Below are 20252 nucleotides of genomic sequence, written 5' to 3' on the forward strand. Positions count from 1 at the left end.
CTCTTGGTTTCTCACTTACTGGGTCTAGCTTGAAGAGCTCTAACAATTTGCTCTTCACAGTCTTCCGCATTGACCCATCTACATTGTAGAGTGTAAGGCACTCCTCAGTCACTCTCCTCTCAAGGGCTGACTCAAGTTGGATCATTCCTGATCCCTCTGCAAGTTCCACTTGGGCTGCCAGTCCCGATCTCTCCATATGGGCAACTTTCATATGAGCACCAGATGGTGTACAGATAATTTCTCCAGCGAAATTTCGCCTCTTATTCCTGTGGATGGTTGCAGTGAGAGGCTTGATCTTTCTGAACACTCGCTCTTGCAGGAAGGTTTCAACCTGAGCTTGGCCATCTGGAAGTGCAGTCTTTAGGTCATGCACTAACTCTGGTGAGGCGACCAGGCTAGACTGTAGCGACCTCAGTGTAGGTGAAGAGATGTCAAAGGGCTCAGCTTCAAAATCCTTCATGCATGCCAGCAGGTCCTGAACTGCCTGCTCATCCTTCTTCATCCTTGCTGGCTGGCATTCAACATGCTTCCTATGGCGGTGCTGGCACTTGAGGCTCTGCTTCACTGTAGACTTCACCCTTGCAACGTTGTTTGCATTTCTAGTTGTTGAGAACAGTTGCTTCTCATTCTGTAGAAGCTGAATCCATCCTTGCTTTAGCTTCGAGTTCAGATTCATAGTTGTTTCTATCCAGAGGTCGAGTGGCTGACAGGAGTAAGGTAGCCGGTCATTGACTGGGTGAAGTGAAGGTTGAAGAATGCAATTTTCTCATCTGACAGCGAAGAGAGCATTGCCCAATAATCTGGCAACCACCTTCCATAATCATGGTTGTCATATGCCATCAGTCCAGGCAGCATGTTGTATGTTGACAGTAGGTACTCTGTACCATTTCTTGCATGACATGCATCAAGACATTGTACAAGTGGGTCGGTTATCTCTAGGAATGAGACCCAAAAGTCCCCCATGTCTGTGCCAAGTTTCGCATAAACTCTGTTGATCAGCTCCTTTACATCACCATCCTCCTCAAGATCCTTGTGAGCTTTCTGTAGAGCCTCCTGAGTTTCTGTGAGTGCATTGCGCAGGGTCTTGAGATTCTCTTTGACGTCCTCTGATAGCTCTTCACACTCAAGAATCTTTGCTAGTCGTTTATGGATCAGAGCCTCTCTCCAGAGCAGGATGCAGCGCACACCCCTCCTGTAGTGCTTCCCTCATAGTGCTTGGTCTACAGACCCCTCCACTACTACCCCTGCTGTAACCAGAGTGTCTGCCATTCCAGATCCCTTGAATCTCTTGTAGATAACATAGATGTAGGACATCTGCTGGTGAAAAGCACCAAGGATTGGGACAATGTCCTTGAACATTTGCGCATTCTCTGCCTTGAGCTGAACGATCGTCTTGTAGGTGGGCAGGTCACCAACGAGAAAGGAGAATGGAATATTCTTCTTGTGCATGGCATTCACTAGTTTAACCATAATGTCATGCACCACTGACTTGCCTGGAGGTTCATTGTAGGTTGTGTGGTAGTAAGGCTTGCTCTTGTTGTGTGGTAGATGATGGCAGGACTGAGCACCACTGTATCCTGGAACCCGCTGCTCTTGAGGTGGTGGTCTTGAACCATCAGTGTCTATGCGAGACAATGCATGTATGACAGAGCGAGCACGCTGTGAAGCTGTGCCATTCACTGGTAGATCTACCATGGGACGAGCTGGTGGCTCACTCTTGCTACCAGGTGGGCATCTGTACTGATGGACCTTTGTCAGCTCTGCACACTTCTGCCTCAGCTGTGCAGAGATTTCTTTCTTCTTGGAGAGCCTTGCAGCAGGAACTTCATCTGCTTTCTTGTTATAGCTCTCTGGCTGCACATACATAACATTTGTTCGATGAGCTCCTGTTGAGTTGCCTGTCAGGGTGTCAGTCTTGAAGTCATCATTGTCGATAATAACAATAGCTGGCTTGCCATCTGCAATCTCCTGTGGGCAGGTTGCTGATGCCTCTATATCCATCAAAGCCCAGTGGTCATAAAGGAGCAGCGTGTCTGCGTAGCTGATGCAGACACCACTCTTGTGTAGAGTGTCTACCAAATCTTTACTCCGAGTCATGCCATGGACATTTACACCCAGGTTGATAGCAGTGATAGTGCGCTGTCCAGTAATGTGGTAGGTGATCATGGAGGCCAGACTGAGTGTGGCTCGGCTGAGGTCGGCATTTTTTCTCTCAGGCTGTTTTAGCCAAGTCAAAAGCTTCAACAGCAACTCACACAACTGTTCATCTTCCTCAAGATGATCAATGCAAGGTGGCCAGGGAACAATAGGTGTGTCTTTGATCATCTTCGATAGCTGTGGTGCCAAGTTCTGGAGGAGCTGCTCATCGCTGATGCCAAGGGATGAGACCGCAGCCTCAATGTAGTCACCTCCTCCCCCAACATCATAGACCCACTCGCTTTTGTTAAGCTCACTTCTCTCTTTAAAGCCAATTTTCTCTTGATACTCATTAATGAGCAGGTCCTTGACGTAAGATGATTTCACATCGCCTACTGCATAGCCATACTCACTGACTATGCATTTGTAGTCTGTTAAAAGAGACTGTAATGAACGGATCTCACGCTCAGTAAAGATGACAGAATCAACATGTCTAAAGAACAAATTCTTTGCCTCTGTGAGTGACACACTCTGGAGATGCATTGCATCATCTGGCTTGAAATGTGTATGGTGGATGTGCTTCATCCAACAGACATGGTGGTACATGATGTCATTTGCAAAAGGATCTGACAGTGCTGATGTTGACTCAATGAGCCTTGTGAGACGGTCCCTCAACTGCTCATCTTCTATAAGGACTGTGTGGCGCTTGAAGGCGCGCCATGCTGACTGAGTGTTGATTCTGAACAGCTTGCTGCGCACTCTATTTGGATGCCTCATGTCCTCACCTTGCATGCACCACACACACTTTGTCTTGTCATGGAGAGGCCCACCCACAGATGAACGCAGGCGCTTTGGTGATGGTCCCTCTGACTCTTTGTCAGCCTTCTGAACTGAAATTTCAGAACTTGAACACTGAGCAATGTCACTTTTTTTGTTTGTGCGCCATCTGGCTTTTTCAAGCTTGTCTGAAGATGAGATTGAGATATAACATGATTGATGTATGTAATGATTCCCTGGCCCATCTTGCCACGAAATGGTGGTGTAAACATGACCAAATTTGTCAAACCCTGACCAGTTTTTGGCTTTGGATTGTAAGCTGTCCCATTTTCCTTGGTTGATTTTATCAGATGACTCACAAGGCTTGCCACATTTCAGCACACATTGATAGGACATTGGACAGGTTTCACATAAACCTGAAAAAGAGAAGAAAAAAAACTATTGTAGAGTACCAATAGAAGCTTGTCATCAGCTATCTAGCTAGGGTAGGCCTATTGGAGCTGAAACTAGCAGTGTTGCAAACCCTAATCCTAGAATAATAATAATCAGAACTGCTGGTTATGATGTTAAAGACTGTGTGAAGGCAAATAAATGATTTGCTTCTAAACACATTATACATGTTGCAAAATGGTTACAGAAAACAGGCCGCTCTCCTCAGTGGTTAACCTGCCTAGTGGCGAGTTATTGTTACTACATGTAACACTACTACTACTACTACAGTCTACAGTTTACCAGTTAGCTGAGTTAGCGGCTGAGTTAGCAGCCGAGTTAGACGCCGAGCTAGCAACTGAGCTAGAGGCAGAAAGCTCTTAGATGTAGCGTCCATGTTTCTGGTAGAGTTGGTGACTTTGATTGACAGGTGACATTTCGTAGGGGGTGGGGTTTCAGCGGACTCAGCGGCCACGCCCACAGCGTTTGGGAGAAGAGAAAAAGGCTGATTTTTATACAACTTTGAAGCCTAATTTCACATATTTGGCCTTTTTTCTTATTCATTCAAATTTGGCAGGGTGGTTAACAACACACTTTTCTGTGGTATGTCAAACTCAGAACACATTTATTCTTACTTTACACAGACTTTAATGCTAGATAAAACTAATTAGATATGTTGCTATGTAATGCTTTTTTCATGACAAGCAGTTGGATTATGTCAGTTGACATATGTCAGTTGACATAAGTTGAGACAGCTGTCTTAGCTAACACTAATTATCAATGATAACTTCTACACATAACATTATCTCTTTGCTGTCATACATTCATAATGATAAAATTCTCTTTGGACAAGTGAATAATGTTGAGTATATAAGAACTTACCTCAAACAAAGTGTCTCAATGCAGCAAGGAATTTTCCAGTGACATGAAACCATGGAAACGTAACAGTTAGAGAGTTAAGTAGCAGTTATCAGTTATCAGTTGGATGTGGACATCCAACTGACATCCATACCTCACTGATTGGGAGTGAGGTATGCTTTGTTGAATTACTGCAGAAGACAACTTTAGAGACATTGTATGATATTCGGAAGTGTTAAATTATTTTCCAGTTCATAATGAAATGATGGGACAAATTGGTCTACACAGTTCATATTATTAATAACATCAGCAAAGTTTGTTTCTCATCAACCACAAACCTAAATCTTTTTTACTTGTGAGATGACTTCTGCGTAGCCTACTTGTAATGTTACTGTCCATAACTGAACTCAGTATGAGCAGAGCTTTAATTTGAGCCTAATATTAAGGCTCTATGACGATTTTGAAAAATTGAGATGTAAAGACCCCAATATTGGCGGCCATCTTGAATTTGAGGGTCAAAAATAGGTCAAATCAATAAATCGACATCATTTATGAATTTCTTGACCCAAATAGTTGCAGAAACCATGTATTATGCAGCAGTGTGGGCAAAACCATTAAAAAGTTAATTTTTCAGCTTGGCCGACGGCAGCCATTTTGAATATAGGGGTCTCACAAAATTTCCCCACATTTTTGTGAGGGGCACCCCGGCTAATTTTATTCTTTAACCTTTATAGATAACAAATGCAGTGAGAAACGAACCTTTGCTCTCTACGGTCACGGAACTGCTATATATGACCCAACTACATTAGGGACAAAATCAATCACCTCCTGCCATCAATAAACTCTGATTTATCTTCTAACACAGAATACCTAGAAATCACTGTTAAACCTGATACTTTAGACTGTTTCTCTCCAGTCAGCCTTACAGAATTAACTTCAATGATTACTTCATCCAAACCATCAACTTGTCTCTTAGACCCAATTCCAACTAGGCTGCTCAAGGAAGTATTCCCCTCAGTTAGCACTTCCTTATTAGATATGATTAATCTGTCTTTGGTGTCAGGTTATGTACCACAGTCCTTTAAGGTAGCTGTAATTAAACCACTTCTTAAAAAGCCTACTCTTGATTCAGAGGTTCTAGCCAACTATAGGCCGATATCAAACCTTCCCTTTCTCTCTAAGATCCTTGAGAAAGCAGTTGCTAATCAGCTGTGTAACTTTCTCCATAGTAACAGTTTATTTGAGAATTTTCAGTCTGGATTTAGAGCTCATCATAGCACAGAGACTGCACTGGTAAAAGTTACAAATGACCTTTTAACCTCATCAGACAATGGACTTCTCTCTGTCCTCATCCTGTTAGACCTTAGTGCTGCCTTTGATACTATTGATCATCAAATCCTGTTGCAGAGACTTGAACATTTAATTGGCATTAAATAAACAGCATTGAAATGGTTTAAATCATATTTATCTGATAGATTTCAGTTTGTAAATGTTAATGATAAATCCTCCATGCAAACAAGTTAGACATGGTGTTCCTCAAGGCTCAGTGCTTGGACCAATACTATTTTCCTTATATATGCTTCCTTTAGGAAACATTATCCGGAATCACTCAATTAATTTTCCTTGTTATGCAGATGATACTCAATTATATCTATCAATAAAGCCGATTGAAACTAACCAATTAACTAAACTACAAACATGCATTAAGGACATAAAGGCCTGGATGACCTGCAACTTCCTGTTATTAAACTCAGAAAAAACTGAAGTTATTGTGCTTGGCCCTAAACACCTTAGAAATTCATTATCAAATGACATAACTACTCTGGATGGCATTACTCTGGCCCCCAGCTCCACTGTAAGGAACCTAGGAGTTATATTTGATCAGGATTTGTCCTTTAATTCCCACATAACACATATTTCAAGGACTGCCTTCTTTCATTTGCGTAATATTGCAAGAATTAGACATATCCTGTCTCAAAATGATGCTGAAAAACTAGTCCATGCATTTGTTACTTCTAGGCTGGACTACTGTAATTCATTATTATCAGGCTGTCCCAATAAGTCTCTAAAGACTCTCCACCTGGTCCAGAATGCAGCTGCTCGTGTTCTGACAAAAACTAGAAAGAGAGATCATATTACTCCCATCTTGGCTTCACTGCATTGGCTTCCCGTAAAATTCAGAATAGAATTTAAAATCCTCCTCCTCACCTTCAAAGCTCTTAACAATCAGGCTCCATCATATCTTAAAGAACTGACCTGCATGCTAGAACACTGTGCTCCCAGCATGCAGGTCTACTTGTGGTTCCGAGTATCTCTAAAAGTAGAACAGTAGGCAGAGCCTTCAACTATCAGGCTCCTCTCCTGTGGAACCATCTTCCAGATTTGGTCCGGGGGGCAGACTCCCTCCTACATTTAAGAGTAGGCTTAAAACTTTCCTTTTTGATAAAGCTTATAGTTAGGGCTCTTTGAGCTCTTAACTTATGCTGCCATAGGCTTAGATTGCCGGGGGACTCCCATGATGGACTGAGCTCCTCTCTCCTTCTCCCTCTCTATCTCTCTATCCATCCATCTATATCCATTAACATTCATGTTCTATTAATGCATTCAATAACCTAAACTTCTTCCCCGGAGTTGTCTGTGCTTTCTCGTCTCACAGATAATCTGGGCCTGTAGACGTCCAGATGACAAATTCCAGTCCTGGACCATCTGGCTCCATTGTTGATTTTCATTGTGCTTCTCTCCTCTATCCTTCCTTTCTCTCCTCTCATCCCCAACCGGTCGAGGCAGATGGCGGCCCACTTCTGAGTCTGGTTCTGCCTGAGGTTTCTTCCTGTTAAAAGGGAGTTTTTTCTCGCCACTGTTGCTCATGTGGGAATGTTGGGTCTCTTTAAAGTTAAAACCTGAAGAGTTTGGTTTAGAACCTGCTCTATGTGTAAAGTGCCTTGAGATGACTTTGTTGTGATTTGGCGCTATACAAATAAAGATTGATTGATTGATTGCAATGTGAATATTATGTGCATAAGATCAGACAATATGAACTAACCTGTCATTCAGTGTATTTTAAATTCAGTAAATAAAATACCACAATTAAAACACTAAAACAATACTGATTGGATTACTAAAACTTGGGGCACGTCCAAATCCACTTTTACAGCGGAAAAATGGTCAATGCGCTATGGTCCAAAAGGGTTTTTACTTAAGTCCCCTCATTAATCATAGGTGTGTTTTGGGCTGCCATTCTCCCATTCCCTTTAAAAGCCAGGAACGCTGTCACTTTGGGGGATTGCTATTATAACAGCACATTTACTAAGCAATGTTTTTTCACGTCTCATCTCAGCAGGGTTTTAATTCTTGAAAGTATGTAAACTTGATCAATGACATCTCAAGAATATGCATTAAATACTATAATATAACTGTTTAATCATGCTAACCTTATAACTGTTCGGCACTCTACAAGGTGCTGACCCCCCCAAACAAACATACACAGTAGTGAACGGCTCATCATATAAATATTATGACTAACCAATATGATGTGTATTTCTTAATATGTTGATGTAATAGGCTACTTTTTTTTTGTATGTTTGTGCCCCGCTGCATATCTGTGTGTGTGTGTAACAGGCAGAGTGTACACTCATTGTGCACTGATCTATTAAAATCTTGATAATACACCCTTAAAATAACAGTGAAATATGCGCCAGTGACTTCAGACCTGTTTTTTGTTTTTTTTTTGGTCAGACGCACAATCATTTTCCTCTGCCTTAACAACGCCCACAACGTGCACAGACCTAGGAGAGGGAAGACATTGAGAGGCAACACATTAGGGTGGAGGAGACAATCACACAATCAAACTTTACAGGAAGTGGATCTGAAATGAGACAAGAGGTAAGTTACCAAAATAAAAAAGGAAACACAAATAATAATGAAAATAATAACAAATTGTTCCAGGATAGACTGTGACAAGAAAAGCCAAGAAAGTAAAACACTTACAGTCAATCAGGCAGCAGCCAAAATAGTGTTAGAATGTATAGTCTGTATATAAAGATAGATGTCAGATCATGTTCCAGCTGCAATTACTGTAGTAGACGGGTAGTACAATGAGTAACAGGTGCATCAAGTCCCATTAAAAAACATGCAGTGTTTCCTCCACATGCGTCATGGGGTAGCTGATACAAATTGTGTTAAAAAGCACACATATATGGAATTAATAAAACACCAAAACACAAAATATAAATAAGACTTCATGCACAATATACTGCTGCTGTCACTCACTGACAAACCACATAGAAAAGTAGGCGTTTGAGTGCAGAAAGGTCACCAGCATTGAAATGAGCTGTCTGACTATAGACACAACCATCACAGGAAACAATTATAAGTAGTTACCCAGACAAATGAAAGAGCAGGGCTACAAGTGAAAGCTACAAAAGACTGTATTTAGATGAAAGATGCAGACATGCTACAAGATAAATTACAGGCATTGTAGTCTACTTTGCTTTTAGAAGTTTTTTTCCCGCTCTCATGACCAACAACACACTCCTACACACACACACGCACAGGTACGTATACTGTAACATCTTGTTTGTGGGTGGATGTCAGAGCAGGTCACATTTCACTTTTTCACTTTCAACTAGTCTTTCGACAGCAGGTGGCAGCCGCACAGGGTCTGACATGTTTTAAATACACCTCCATACACTTCTTGTGGGTCATAAGTGATGACTGAGAGGGAATGCTTTTGTATGAGTCCATATGTTCTTTTTCTTCTTGTTCTTTTCCTGCATAGTATGCCTTAAAATGGCTATTGTGTCAGAGTTGGAGTCACAGTATTTAATTTCATTTGGTGGTCTGATAGAGAATATAGCTTCTGTCTCCAAGCAGGAAGCACTTCACTGACTTCCTCTCTATGTCCTTGTGATGGTCCATTGGCCCATTTCTAGTGCTCTGTTTTCATCCTGTGTTTTAGTTTTAGTGTAGCAGGTAACTGGAGGAAGCAGTCCATTAATACCTTAATACCGTAAAGACACTGCTTTCACCACTCACCACTGATTTAACTGATACTCACACCTCATGTTCTCTCCTTAGTTCATTTGTGTTATTTCTTATGTTAGCTAATAATTTTAATGAATAAATGAATAAATAATTTGTTTTGTTATGACAGTCATTCCATATCACAAGAAACAGCAACAGAGTAAACTAAATGTATTTATGATTGAGGTTTTGTGATATAAAAATGTCAGAGAATGTAGAAATGCCTCACAATACAATAAGCTGAGTCATGTGTTTGTGCTTATATGAACTTTACTAACAGCTGTCACAGTGTAAAGACATTAACAGCTGATATTCCAGAAGATGAAAATTCAGGGGTAAAAAAAACACATTGAGTGTCATTTGGGGGGAAAAAAACACAATTCCCCCATTACACACACACACACACACCAAAAAGTAATACTTGTGTAAAATTACAATCATATCAAAGTTTAGGCTTAAAAATGGGGCTCAGTTGTATAGCAGCATATCCAACTCCAAATAAATAAATAAACTGTATCATTCATATGTCAAATGAAGGAATTTTAAAGTAGCTTAACCTTTATTTAAAAACAATGTATATAAACATTATATACATAGTACATAACCTGTACATAACCTGCTTAAAATACGAATTATGATTGGCTTTTGTTTTCTTTGAAGGATTTTTAAGTCCATAAAAGTGAAACTATCAAGTAATTTACCAAAAAACGCACAAACAAAACAGAACATAACCTCTGCTTTAAATGGAAAAACAACAACTAATCAGTACATACAACAGCACATTGGTTATTAGGCCTCATTGATCACTGAAGACTCTCTGAAGAACACATGGGGTTAGATGTTCCAATCCCTTTAATGCACCTCAGAAGAGATAAAGAGAGAGGAGGCTTGTGGAGGAGCGTAGAATGAAGAAACACAGGTGTATCCTCAGACAACCTAAACCCCTTTGATCGAACGTGTGTATTGATTATTCAGCTGATCTGGCTGGGCAGTCGGGCATATGTTGTAACTTAAGGAAAACTGAATGACGGCACCAAGAGCAGCTTTTCATATTCACATACATGGAAATGAAGGGAGATATATATATATATAAAATAAAAATGACAATCATGAATTAATCAAAAAGTGACTTGTAACTTTCTTTCTGACTTTTACTTTCTTCTTTTCCTTTGAGAACTTGAGTCTCAGTTCCTTCAGGAAAATATGACACCACACAGCTGCATGTTTCCTATAAAAGGACGTCAGACTTTCACAAACTTAAAAAATATTTTATTTAAACATTTTCTACAGACTGCAGCTGTTTTTATTGCACTTTCATATCGGTTCTGTTCTTTCAGTCATTAACAGATTTAAACTGTGTATTTGTGTCTTATTTTATGACAGACAGATGCTGATGTACATAATCAAATGGTGTTTTTTTAATAACCTGGTACACCATATGGTTTGCTCCACAGGACCATCTGAGAAGTCATACAAATTAAAACTGGGCAGGTACTTTTAAATAATTCTTGGCAGGTGATTGGATGAACCATCTGTCCATCATTCGTCTGACCTTGACCGTGAAGCAGCTGGATTAGTGATGCTGATTGGTCAGAACCACCAATACTTCCTAGCCAGTGTGTCCATGTGGGCCCCATAAGGGTTAAATGTGGGCTATTACCTTTTTGCCTGCCTATTAGGAAACATTTGCATGTTGGACTGATTATCTGCCTGTTTCTGATTAAACCCTTATGGTTCCTTCATTAGTTTGTGCCTGATATTTCTGCCTGTATTTACTCAGTTTTAATGATTTATTACATTTATTTTTTGATGTTTTAGCCTGTTGGCTTTTAGTAATCCAATCAGTATTGTTTTAGTGTTTTAATTGTGGTATTTTATTTACTGAATTTAAAATACACTCAATGACAGGTTAGTTAATTTTGTCTGATCTTATGTATATAATATTCACATTGCACTTAGGATCACTCATAAATGATACACCTCACATTTATTTTCATACAACATGCTCATGGTTCATGCAGTATTTTTCACACAGTATTTTTCTATGTAGCACACACATTCCACAGAGCCACTATAGTTCATTGTTTGTGACATTTGTCCTCAGTTCATTTTTGTAGTTAGCAGTGCAGAGAGCTGCTGCTGGTTGCTGGAGGAACATTCAAGATAAACTGTGCTGTGCTTAGAAAGTGGAGGTTATCAAGGAGCTGCAGCTTCCCAGCCAGTATGTCCATGTGGGCCCCATAAGGGTTAAAGCTGGGCTGCAAATATGGGTCCCAAGTGGGTTTGTCTGCAGTTTCCATGGTGGCCCCACATGTGTTTGCCCATATGGGCTTCAAGTGGGTTCTGACTGGGTTTCAGGTGGGGCCAAACTGGGTAAGACTCATGTAGGCCTCATATGTTTGCCCATATTGGGTCGAAATGGGATCAGAATGGACCTTAAATGGGGCCCATTTAGCCAGCCCACTTTACTGGGCTGGCTGTTACTGAAACAATATGTTTGTCCATATAGGGTCTAAGTGGGGCCAGTCCACATTGGCTTAACAAGTGGGGCCCATGTTTCTGAAACAATATGGGGCCCATACAATTTGCCTTGTTTGGACTGTATGAGCCCCATAAGGTCATGGGCAGAGCGGGGAGGTTGCAAGGGATGGATCTCGAGGACATTGGGCCATCAACCTGTCAATCACGACGTAGCCACGCCCTAATGCATACCCTGTTTTATCGTCAAATATAAAATCAGGGAGGCCAAAATTTCACAAATGAACATCATACTGCATTGAAGAAGGCTTTAAACTAGCGATTGAGACCATAAACACATTTTGAAAACATTTACTGAGGTTAGAAATCAAGTGAGAAGTTGGTGAATTCTCCATTGACTTGTATATAGACAGAAGTCCTTTTGACACCAAAACAGTCGCCCCCTGGTGCCCTTTTGCTAGAATGCAGTTCTAAGTTACTTCCGCATTGGCCTCATTTCAGAGAACCGGAACTCCCTGCCTGGTCTGGACACAAGCACATAACTTCCAGCCTGACATAGATGAAATCTCACACATTTGTCATGGTTTCGAGAATCCAGTTGCGTTTTCAAGCTATCACTATGTAGAAATGATTACATTGTACATGAATTTTAAGTTTAAACTTTAGAAACTGTTACTTAATCACTTCTAGACAACATATTGCAAACTTTTTTTTCTGTAGGTTAATTCTGTACATATTCCAGAAAGTCTGGAAAATACTGATGCCAAAATATCTCTTAGGAAAGTGCTATTAAAAGTTACTTCTTGCCGAGGCAGCAGTTAAAAATCCAACTCGTAGTAGCAACAGCTCAGATCGATTTTACAGCTTCTAGCTATCACTACTACATATGATCACTGACAGTTGAGGTGTTGTGCGTCATCACATCCTAGCCTCAAAATGACATTGGAGTGGGAGAGGATGTCTCGTATGACAAATTCAATTCCTCCGTCCTCACATCTCTCTCTCTCTGTCATCTTTGCTGGTAGGAGCTAAAAAACGAGGAAGAAGATTTGAGTGAGGGAAGCAAGGAGACATGTTAACATAATGAGAAGCACCCATGATGTCCATCATTTGTTGTCCTTTCATCTGTTGTTCTGTTCCCTCCGTTGTCTCATTATTCCATCTGGCTCTCTTGCTGTTCCTTTCATCTCCATCCTCTGCTGATCCTGTCGTCTCCCTCGTGTGTCACCTTCCCATGTCTTTGTCTTTGCTCTGTCTTTTGCTCCATATCAGGTGATGTGGTGGTTTGGATCTGGGGGAAAAGGTTCCATTTCAGTTTTCCAGCTGGGATCAGAGACCGGAAAAGGGCCGGAGAGCGCGGCAATCTGCTGATGTGACGAGAAGTCCACAGCTCCTGAATGTTTTAATTACAGAGCAAAATCTGAAAAGCACAAAGAAGAAAATGACTTCTCAATTATTCATTATAGCTCTATCCCTCAAACCATGCAGTCACACACACACACACACACACACACACACACACACACACACACACACACACACACGCTCAGGATTTCCCAATGGCAGTCAACAAACTCCCTGAAACATGAAGTGTTCACAGTCACATTCACTTTTTCACAGCATACGTACGCAAAACATGTCATACACACAGTCACTCTGAAGCACACTGCCTTACAGGAAAGCTCCTCTGATGCTGAAAACACACTGAGTTGTGATGCTGTGATTTCTAACATCATAAGAAGCAGGAGGAAGCAGAAAAAAAGGAACACCTCTACATTTTCTGCTCTCCTCTGAAGGTGGCTTTGATTGTTGGGGGTGGGGGTGAATCATATACTAAGGCATGGGTGTCAAACTCATTTTCATTAAAGGGCCACATACTGCCCAATTTAATCTCACGTGGGCCGGATCATTAAAAATATATATGGAAGGAAGGAAGGAAGGAAGGAAGGAAGGAAGGAAAATAAGACATGAAAGAAGGAAAGAAGGAAGGACAGATGGAAGGAAAGATGTAGACAGAAAGGCAAGGCAAGGCAGTTTTATTTATATAGCACATTTCATACACAATGGCAATTCAATGTGCTTTACATAAAACAGAAAAACATGTAATTTAAGAAACATTAAAACATACAATTAACCCCCCCCCCCATTATAAAAACAAAGTACAGAAAAATAGAAAAACATAAATAAAATGCTAGAATAGAGCATTAAATATAAGATCGCAGCATAAAATAGTTAGCTTTAAAATCATTAAAAGGACATAGAGTGCAAATGAAAGATTAAAATGTAAAGTGCTTTAAAAGAGCTCAATCATAAGCACAGGAGAAGAGAAATGTTTTTAACCTGGATTTAAAAGTGTTCACTGTTGGGGCTGATTTCAGTTCTGCTGGTAGTTTGTTCCAGTTGTGTGCAGCATAACAGCTACAAGCTGCTTCACCATGTTTAGTTTGAACTCTGGCCTCAACTATCTGACCTGAGTCAGTAGATCTCAGAGCTCTGGGCTCAACTATCTGACCTGAGTCAGTAGATCTCAGAGCTCTACTGGGTTTATATTCTACTAACATGTCATTCATGTACTCTGGACCTAAACCATTCAGTGATTTGTAGACCAGTAGCAGAACTTTAAAATCTATTCTATAGCTGACTGGGAGCCAGTGTAAAGACTTTAGAACTGACTGGGAGCCAGTGTAAAGACTTTAGAACTGACTGGGAGCCAGTGTAAAGACTTTAGAGCTGACTGGGAGCCAGTGTAAAGACTTTAGAACTGACTGGGAGCCAGTGTAAAGACTTTAGAACTGGAGTAATGTGGTCTGATCTCTTTGTTCTGGTTCAAACTCGAGATGCAGCGTTCTGAATGAGCTGCAGCTGTTTAATGCTTTTTTTGTGGGAGTCCAGTCAGAAGACCGTTACAGTAGTCGAGTCTACTTGAGATGAAAGCATGAATCAACTTCTCCTGGTCTGTTTGAGACATAAAACCCTTCACTCTGGATATGTTCTTAAGCTGATAGAAGGCTGTTTTGGTGATTGATTTGATGTGACTGCTGAAGGTCAGATCTGAGTCTATCAGCACGCCAAGGTTTCGAACTTGTCAAACGCAGCACTGAGATCCAACAGGACCAGAACTGACACCTTGCCTGAGTCAGTGTTCAACCTTATGTCATTTAACACTCTAATAAGAGCTGTTTCTGTACTGTGGTAAGGTCGGAAGCCTGATTGAAATTTGTCAAAAAGGCCACTGGAGTTCAAGAAATTACTGAGTTGATTAAAAACCACTTTCTCAACGATCTTGGCTATAAAAGGAAGATTTGAGATAGGTCTGTAGTTTAACATGGAAGCATCCAGCGTTCTTTGTGGCTTAATGGCGGCTACTTTTAGGAGTTTAGGAAACACACCTGATTTAAGTGAGCTATTTATTACTTGTCGCAAATCTGTTTGGACAGAGTTCACAATAGTTTTTAAAAAATCTGATGGCATTTTGTCAATCAATCTTTATTTGTATAGCGCCAAATCACAACAAAGTCATCTCAAGACACTTTACACATTCAGGTTTTAACTTTAAAGAGACCCAACATTCCCACATGAGCAACAGTGGCGAGAAAAAACTCCCTTTTAACAGGAAGAAACCTCAGGCAGAACCAGACTCAGAAGTGGTCTGCCTCGACCGGTTGGGGTTGAGAGGAGAAAAGGGAAGGATAGAGGAGAGAAGCACAATGAAAAACAACAATGGAGCCAGATGGTCTGGGACTGGAATCCCTCATCCGGACGTCTACAGGCCCAGATTACCTGTAAGACCAGAAAGCAGAACCAGAAACCAGAAACCAGAAAGACAACTCCGGGGAAGAAGTTTAGGTTATTGAATGCATTAATAGAACATGAGTGTTAATGGATATGGATGGATGGATAGAGAGAGAGAGAGAGAGGGAGGAGGAGAGAGCGGCCCAGTGCATCTTGGGGGTCCCCCTGCAATTTAAGCCTATGGCAGCATAAGTTAAGAGCTCAAAGAGCCCTAACTATAAGCTTTATCAAAAAGGAAAGTTTTAAGCCTACTCTTAAATGTAGGGAGGGTGTCTGCCCCCCGGACCAAATCTGGAAGATGGTTCCACAGGAGAGGAGCCTGATAGCTGAAGGCTCACCTCCTGTTCTACTTTTAGAGATACTAGGAACCACAAGTAGACCTGCATGCTGGGAGCGCAGTCTTCTAGTAGGTACATAAGGTACTATCAGTTCTTTAAGATATGATGGGGCCTGACCATTAAGAGCTTTAAAGGTGAGGAGGAGGATTTTGAATTCTATTCTGAATTTTACGGGAAGCCAATGCAATGAAGCCAAGATGGGAGTAATATGATCTCTCTTTCTAGTTTTTGTCAGAACACGGGCAGCTGCATTCTGGACCAGGTGGAGAGTCTTTAGAGACTTATTAGGACAGCCTGATAATAATGAATGGCAGTAGTCCAGCCTAGAAGTAACAAATGCATGGACTAGTTTTTCAGCATCATTGTGAGACAGGAAGTGTCTAATTCTTGCAATATTACGCAGATGAAAGAAGGCAGTCCTTGAAATTTGTTTTATGTGGGAATTAAAGGACAGATCCTGATCAAAGATAACTCCTAGGTTCCTTACAGTGGAGCTGGGGGCCAGAGTAATGCCATCCAGAGTAGTTATGTCGTTTGATAGTGAATTTCTAAGGTATTTAGGGCCAAGCACAATAACTTCAGTTTTTTCTGAGTTTAATAACAGGAAGTTGCAGGTCATCCAGGCCTTTATGTCCTTAATGCATGTTTGTAGTTTAGATAATTGGTTAGTTTCATTTGGCTTCATTGATAGATATAATTGAGTATCATCTGCATAACAATGAAAATTTATTGAGTGATTCCGGATAATGTTTCCTAAAGGAAGCATATATAAGGAGAATAGTATTGGTCCAAGCACTGAACCCTGAGGAACACCATGTCCAACTTTTGTTTGCATGGAGGATTTATCATGAACATTTACAAACTGAAATCTATCAGATAAATATGATTTAAACCATTTCAATGCTGTTTCTTTAATACCAATTACATGTTCAAGTCTCTGCAACAGGATTTGATGATCAATAGTATCAAAGGCAGCACTAAGGTCTAACAGGATGAGGACAGAGAGAAGTCCATTGTCTGATGAGGTTAAAAGGTCATTTGTAACTTTTACCAGTGCAGTCTCTGTGCTATGATGAGCTCTAAATCCAGACTGAAAATTCTCAAATAAACTGTTACTATGGAGAAAGTTACACAGCTGATTAGCAACTGCTTTCTCAACGATCTTAGAGAGAAAGGGAAGGTTTGATATCGGCCTATAGTTGGCTAGAACCTCTGAATCAAGAGTAGGCTTTTTAAGAAGTGGTTTAATTACAGCTACCTTAAAGGACTGTGGTACATAACCTGACACCAAAGACAGATTAATCATATCTAATAAGGAAGTGCTAACTGAGGGGAATACTTCCTTGAGCAGCCTAGTTGGAATCGGGTCTAAGAGACAAGTTGATGGTTTGGATGAAGTAATCATTGAAGTTAATTCTGTAAGGTTGACTGGAGAGAAACAGTCTAAGGTATCAGGTTTAACAGCGATTTCTAGGTATTCTGTGTTAGAAGATGAATCAGAGTTTATTGAGGGCAGGAGGTGATTGATTTTGTCCCTAATGGTTACAATTTCATCATTAAAGAAACTCATGAAGTCATCACTACTGAGAGTTAAAGGAATACATGGATCAGTAGTATTATGGCTCTTTGTCAGTTTAGCCAAAGTACTGAAAAGAAACCTTGGACTGTTTTTATTCTCCTCTATTAGTGATGAGTAGTAGGCGACTCTGGCGTTACGGAGGGCCTTCTTATATGCTTTAAGACTGTTTTGCCAGGTTACGTAAGATTCTTCTAATTTAGTAGAACGCCATAGTCTTTCTAATTTTCGTGAAGTTTGCTTTAATCGTCTAGTTTGGGAATTGTACCATGGAGCTGTTCTCTGTTGTTTAATTACCTTCTTTTTTAGAGGGGCGATGGAGTTCAGAGTTTTTCACAGTGAGTCTGCAGCCCTATCCACAACACAGTCAATCTGGGGGGACTAAAGTCAGAATAAGTCATCTCGGTTGTATTGAGACATGGTATTGAGTTCAGTACTGATGGAATTATTTCTTTAAATTTAGTGACAACACCATCAGACAGACATCTAGTAAGAACATGTTTGTCTAACGGCGTATAGTCCAGTAATAGGAATTCAAACGTTATTAAATAATGGTCAGATAAAGAAGGATTATGAGGGAAAACTATTAAATGTTCAACTTCAATACCATATGTCAAAACAAGGTCAAGGTTGTGGTTATAACAGTGAGTGGTTTCATTCACATTTTGAGAGAAGCCAATTGAATCCAATAAAGCAATAAATGCAGTGTTAAGGCTGTCATTATCAACATCCACATGAATGTTAAAGTCACCTACTATAAGTACTTTATCAGTACTCAGGACCAAATTTGATAAAAACTCTGAAAAGTCAGATAAAAATTGGGCATACGGGCCAGGAGGACGGTATATTACAACAAATAAAACTGGCTGTAAAGTTTTCCAGGCTGGATGAGAAAGACTGAGAACAAGACTTTCGAATGATTTGTAACTAAGTTTAGGTCTGGGGTTGATTATTAAGTCTGAGTTAAAAATGGCTGCAACTCCACCTCCTCGGCCGGTATCTCGAGGAATGTGAGTATTAATATGACTAGGGGGTGTGGATTCATTTAGGCTGGTGTATTCATCCTGTCGCAGCCAAGTTTCAGTGAGACAGAATAAGTCAATATGATAATCTGATATTATGTCATTAATTAATACACCTTTAGAGGAGAGAGATCTAGTGTTTAAGAGTCCACATTTAACTCTCTTATTTTGATCCATTACTGAAGTGGTATTAATTTTAATCAGATTTTTGTGAATAGCTCCTCTATTTGAAGCTGAATTAACTGGTTTAGGTGGTCGGGGGACAGACACAGTTTCTATATGTAATTGGGTGGGTAACTGCTTTAATGGAAGCGCAGAGAAGCGTGTAAGACTGCAGCTCTGTCTCCTAGTCTGGACTCTGAGTTGTCATGGGTTTGGGTCAATAAATTCGGCCATATTGCTAGATAAGAGAGCAGCTCCATCCAAAGTGGGATGTATGCCATCTCTCCTAATCAGACCAGGTCTTCCCCAGAAAGTCTGCCAATTTTCAATGAAGCCCACATTATTATCTGGACACCACCTCGACAACCAGCGGTTAAATGACGACATGCGGCTGTACATGTCATCACTAATCAAATTAGGCAGGGGCCCAGAGAAAACTACGGAGTCCGACATTGTTTTAGCGAATGTACATACCGATTCAACATTAACTTTTGTGACCTCCGACTGCCGTAGTCAGGTGTCATTTCCACCAACATGTATAATAATCTTACTGTATCTACATTTATCCTTATCCAGCAGTTTTAAGTATGACTCAATGTCGCCCGCTCTGGCCCCAGGAATACATTTAACTATGGTCCCTGGTGTCGCTAATTGAGTGGAGCTGCCAATAATCAGAGTCTGATTCTCAGCAGGTATGTTGCTGAGTGGGGAGAATCTGTTAGAAACATGAAGAGGTTGGTGGTGAACCGTGGGCTTCTGTTTGGGGCTATGCTTCCTTCTAGCAGTCACCCAGCCATCCTGGTTTCCCAGCTGCTCGGGAGGCACCTGGGGATTAGCAGCTACGCTAGTACTAGGTAGGCTCGCACCGGCTACAGGGGGCTGGCTAATTACTGGAGCTGACTGGCTTTCCGTGGTGCAGAGCCGTGCTTCTAACTCACTAAGCCTCGCCTCCAAGGCTACAAACAAACTACACTTAGTACAGGTATCAGTACCGTCAAAGGAGGCAGAGGAGTAGCTAAACATGTGACACACCGAGCAAGACAGAGCAGGAGAGTGAGAGAGAGAAGCCATGGCTAACCGCTAACCGCTACTCGCGACAATCTGTAGAGCTAACAGGGGAGCAAAAGCAACAGATGTTAAGCAGTAGGTTGCTAAAAGATCGAAAAAGCAAGGGCGCTTTAAAACAGACTACAACAAACTACAGACTAGCGTGTGCTTAAGTGTACAGTGGATAAGTATTCACAGGAATAAAGAATGATATATATCAAATTTAGCTAAGTAGAGAGCAGACACGCTATCAGTAACACAGTCGGAAACCGGAAGTGACGGGATACGCTTACCGGACGTGATCCGTTTTGAGAGTGTTTATTGTCACTGTTTACTGTCACATTGTGTCAAGACAGCATGTTGATGGTTTTAGACGCTGCACTGTTTCCTCTATGGTTTTTTGGTCAACTGGTTTAAATTCTGACATCGCAGTTGAGTTATTCCTGGGAGGTCTTAGGGATTGCGTCATTTTATTGTTTTGTTGATTTGGGTTGATATTTAACCTTATGAACTGGATTTTTTTCACTGAAAAAGTAAATTCATTGCATTTTTCTGTGGAAAGGAGTTCTGGATCTGTTGAGGGGGGTTTGTAAGCTTATCAACTGTAGCAAACAG

The 20252-nt window shown here is 40.8% G+C and overlaps 1 protein-coding gene across 1 annotated transcript; it reads right to left on the reverse strand.

The window, feature by feature from the left end:
• Positions 1 to 684: 684 nt before the first annotated feature.
• LOC128361707 (uncharacterized) lies at positions 685 to 19661 on the reverse strand. Its single transcript, XM_053322251.1, is given in 8 exon segments — positions 685 to 1158; positions 1243 to 3026; positions 12599 to 12728; positions 12929 to 13093; positions 15716 to 15828; positions 15831 to 17783; positions 17786 to 18703; positions 19142 to 19661. Coding segments are annotated over 8 exon segments (6057 nt in total).
• Between the last annotated feature and the right edge of the window lie 591 nt (positions 19662 to 20252).

This window comes from Scomber japonicus, chromosome 7, assembly GCF_027409825.1.
Source record: "Scomber japonicus isolate fScoJap1 chromosome 7, fScoJap1.pri, whole genome shotgun sequence".
Lineage (NCBI taxonomy): Eukaryota > Metazoa > Chordata > Actinopteri > Scombriformes > Scombridae > Scomber > Scomber japonicus.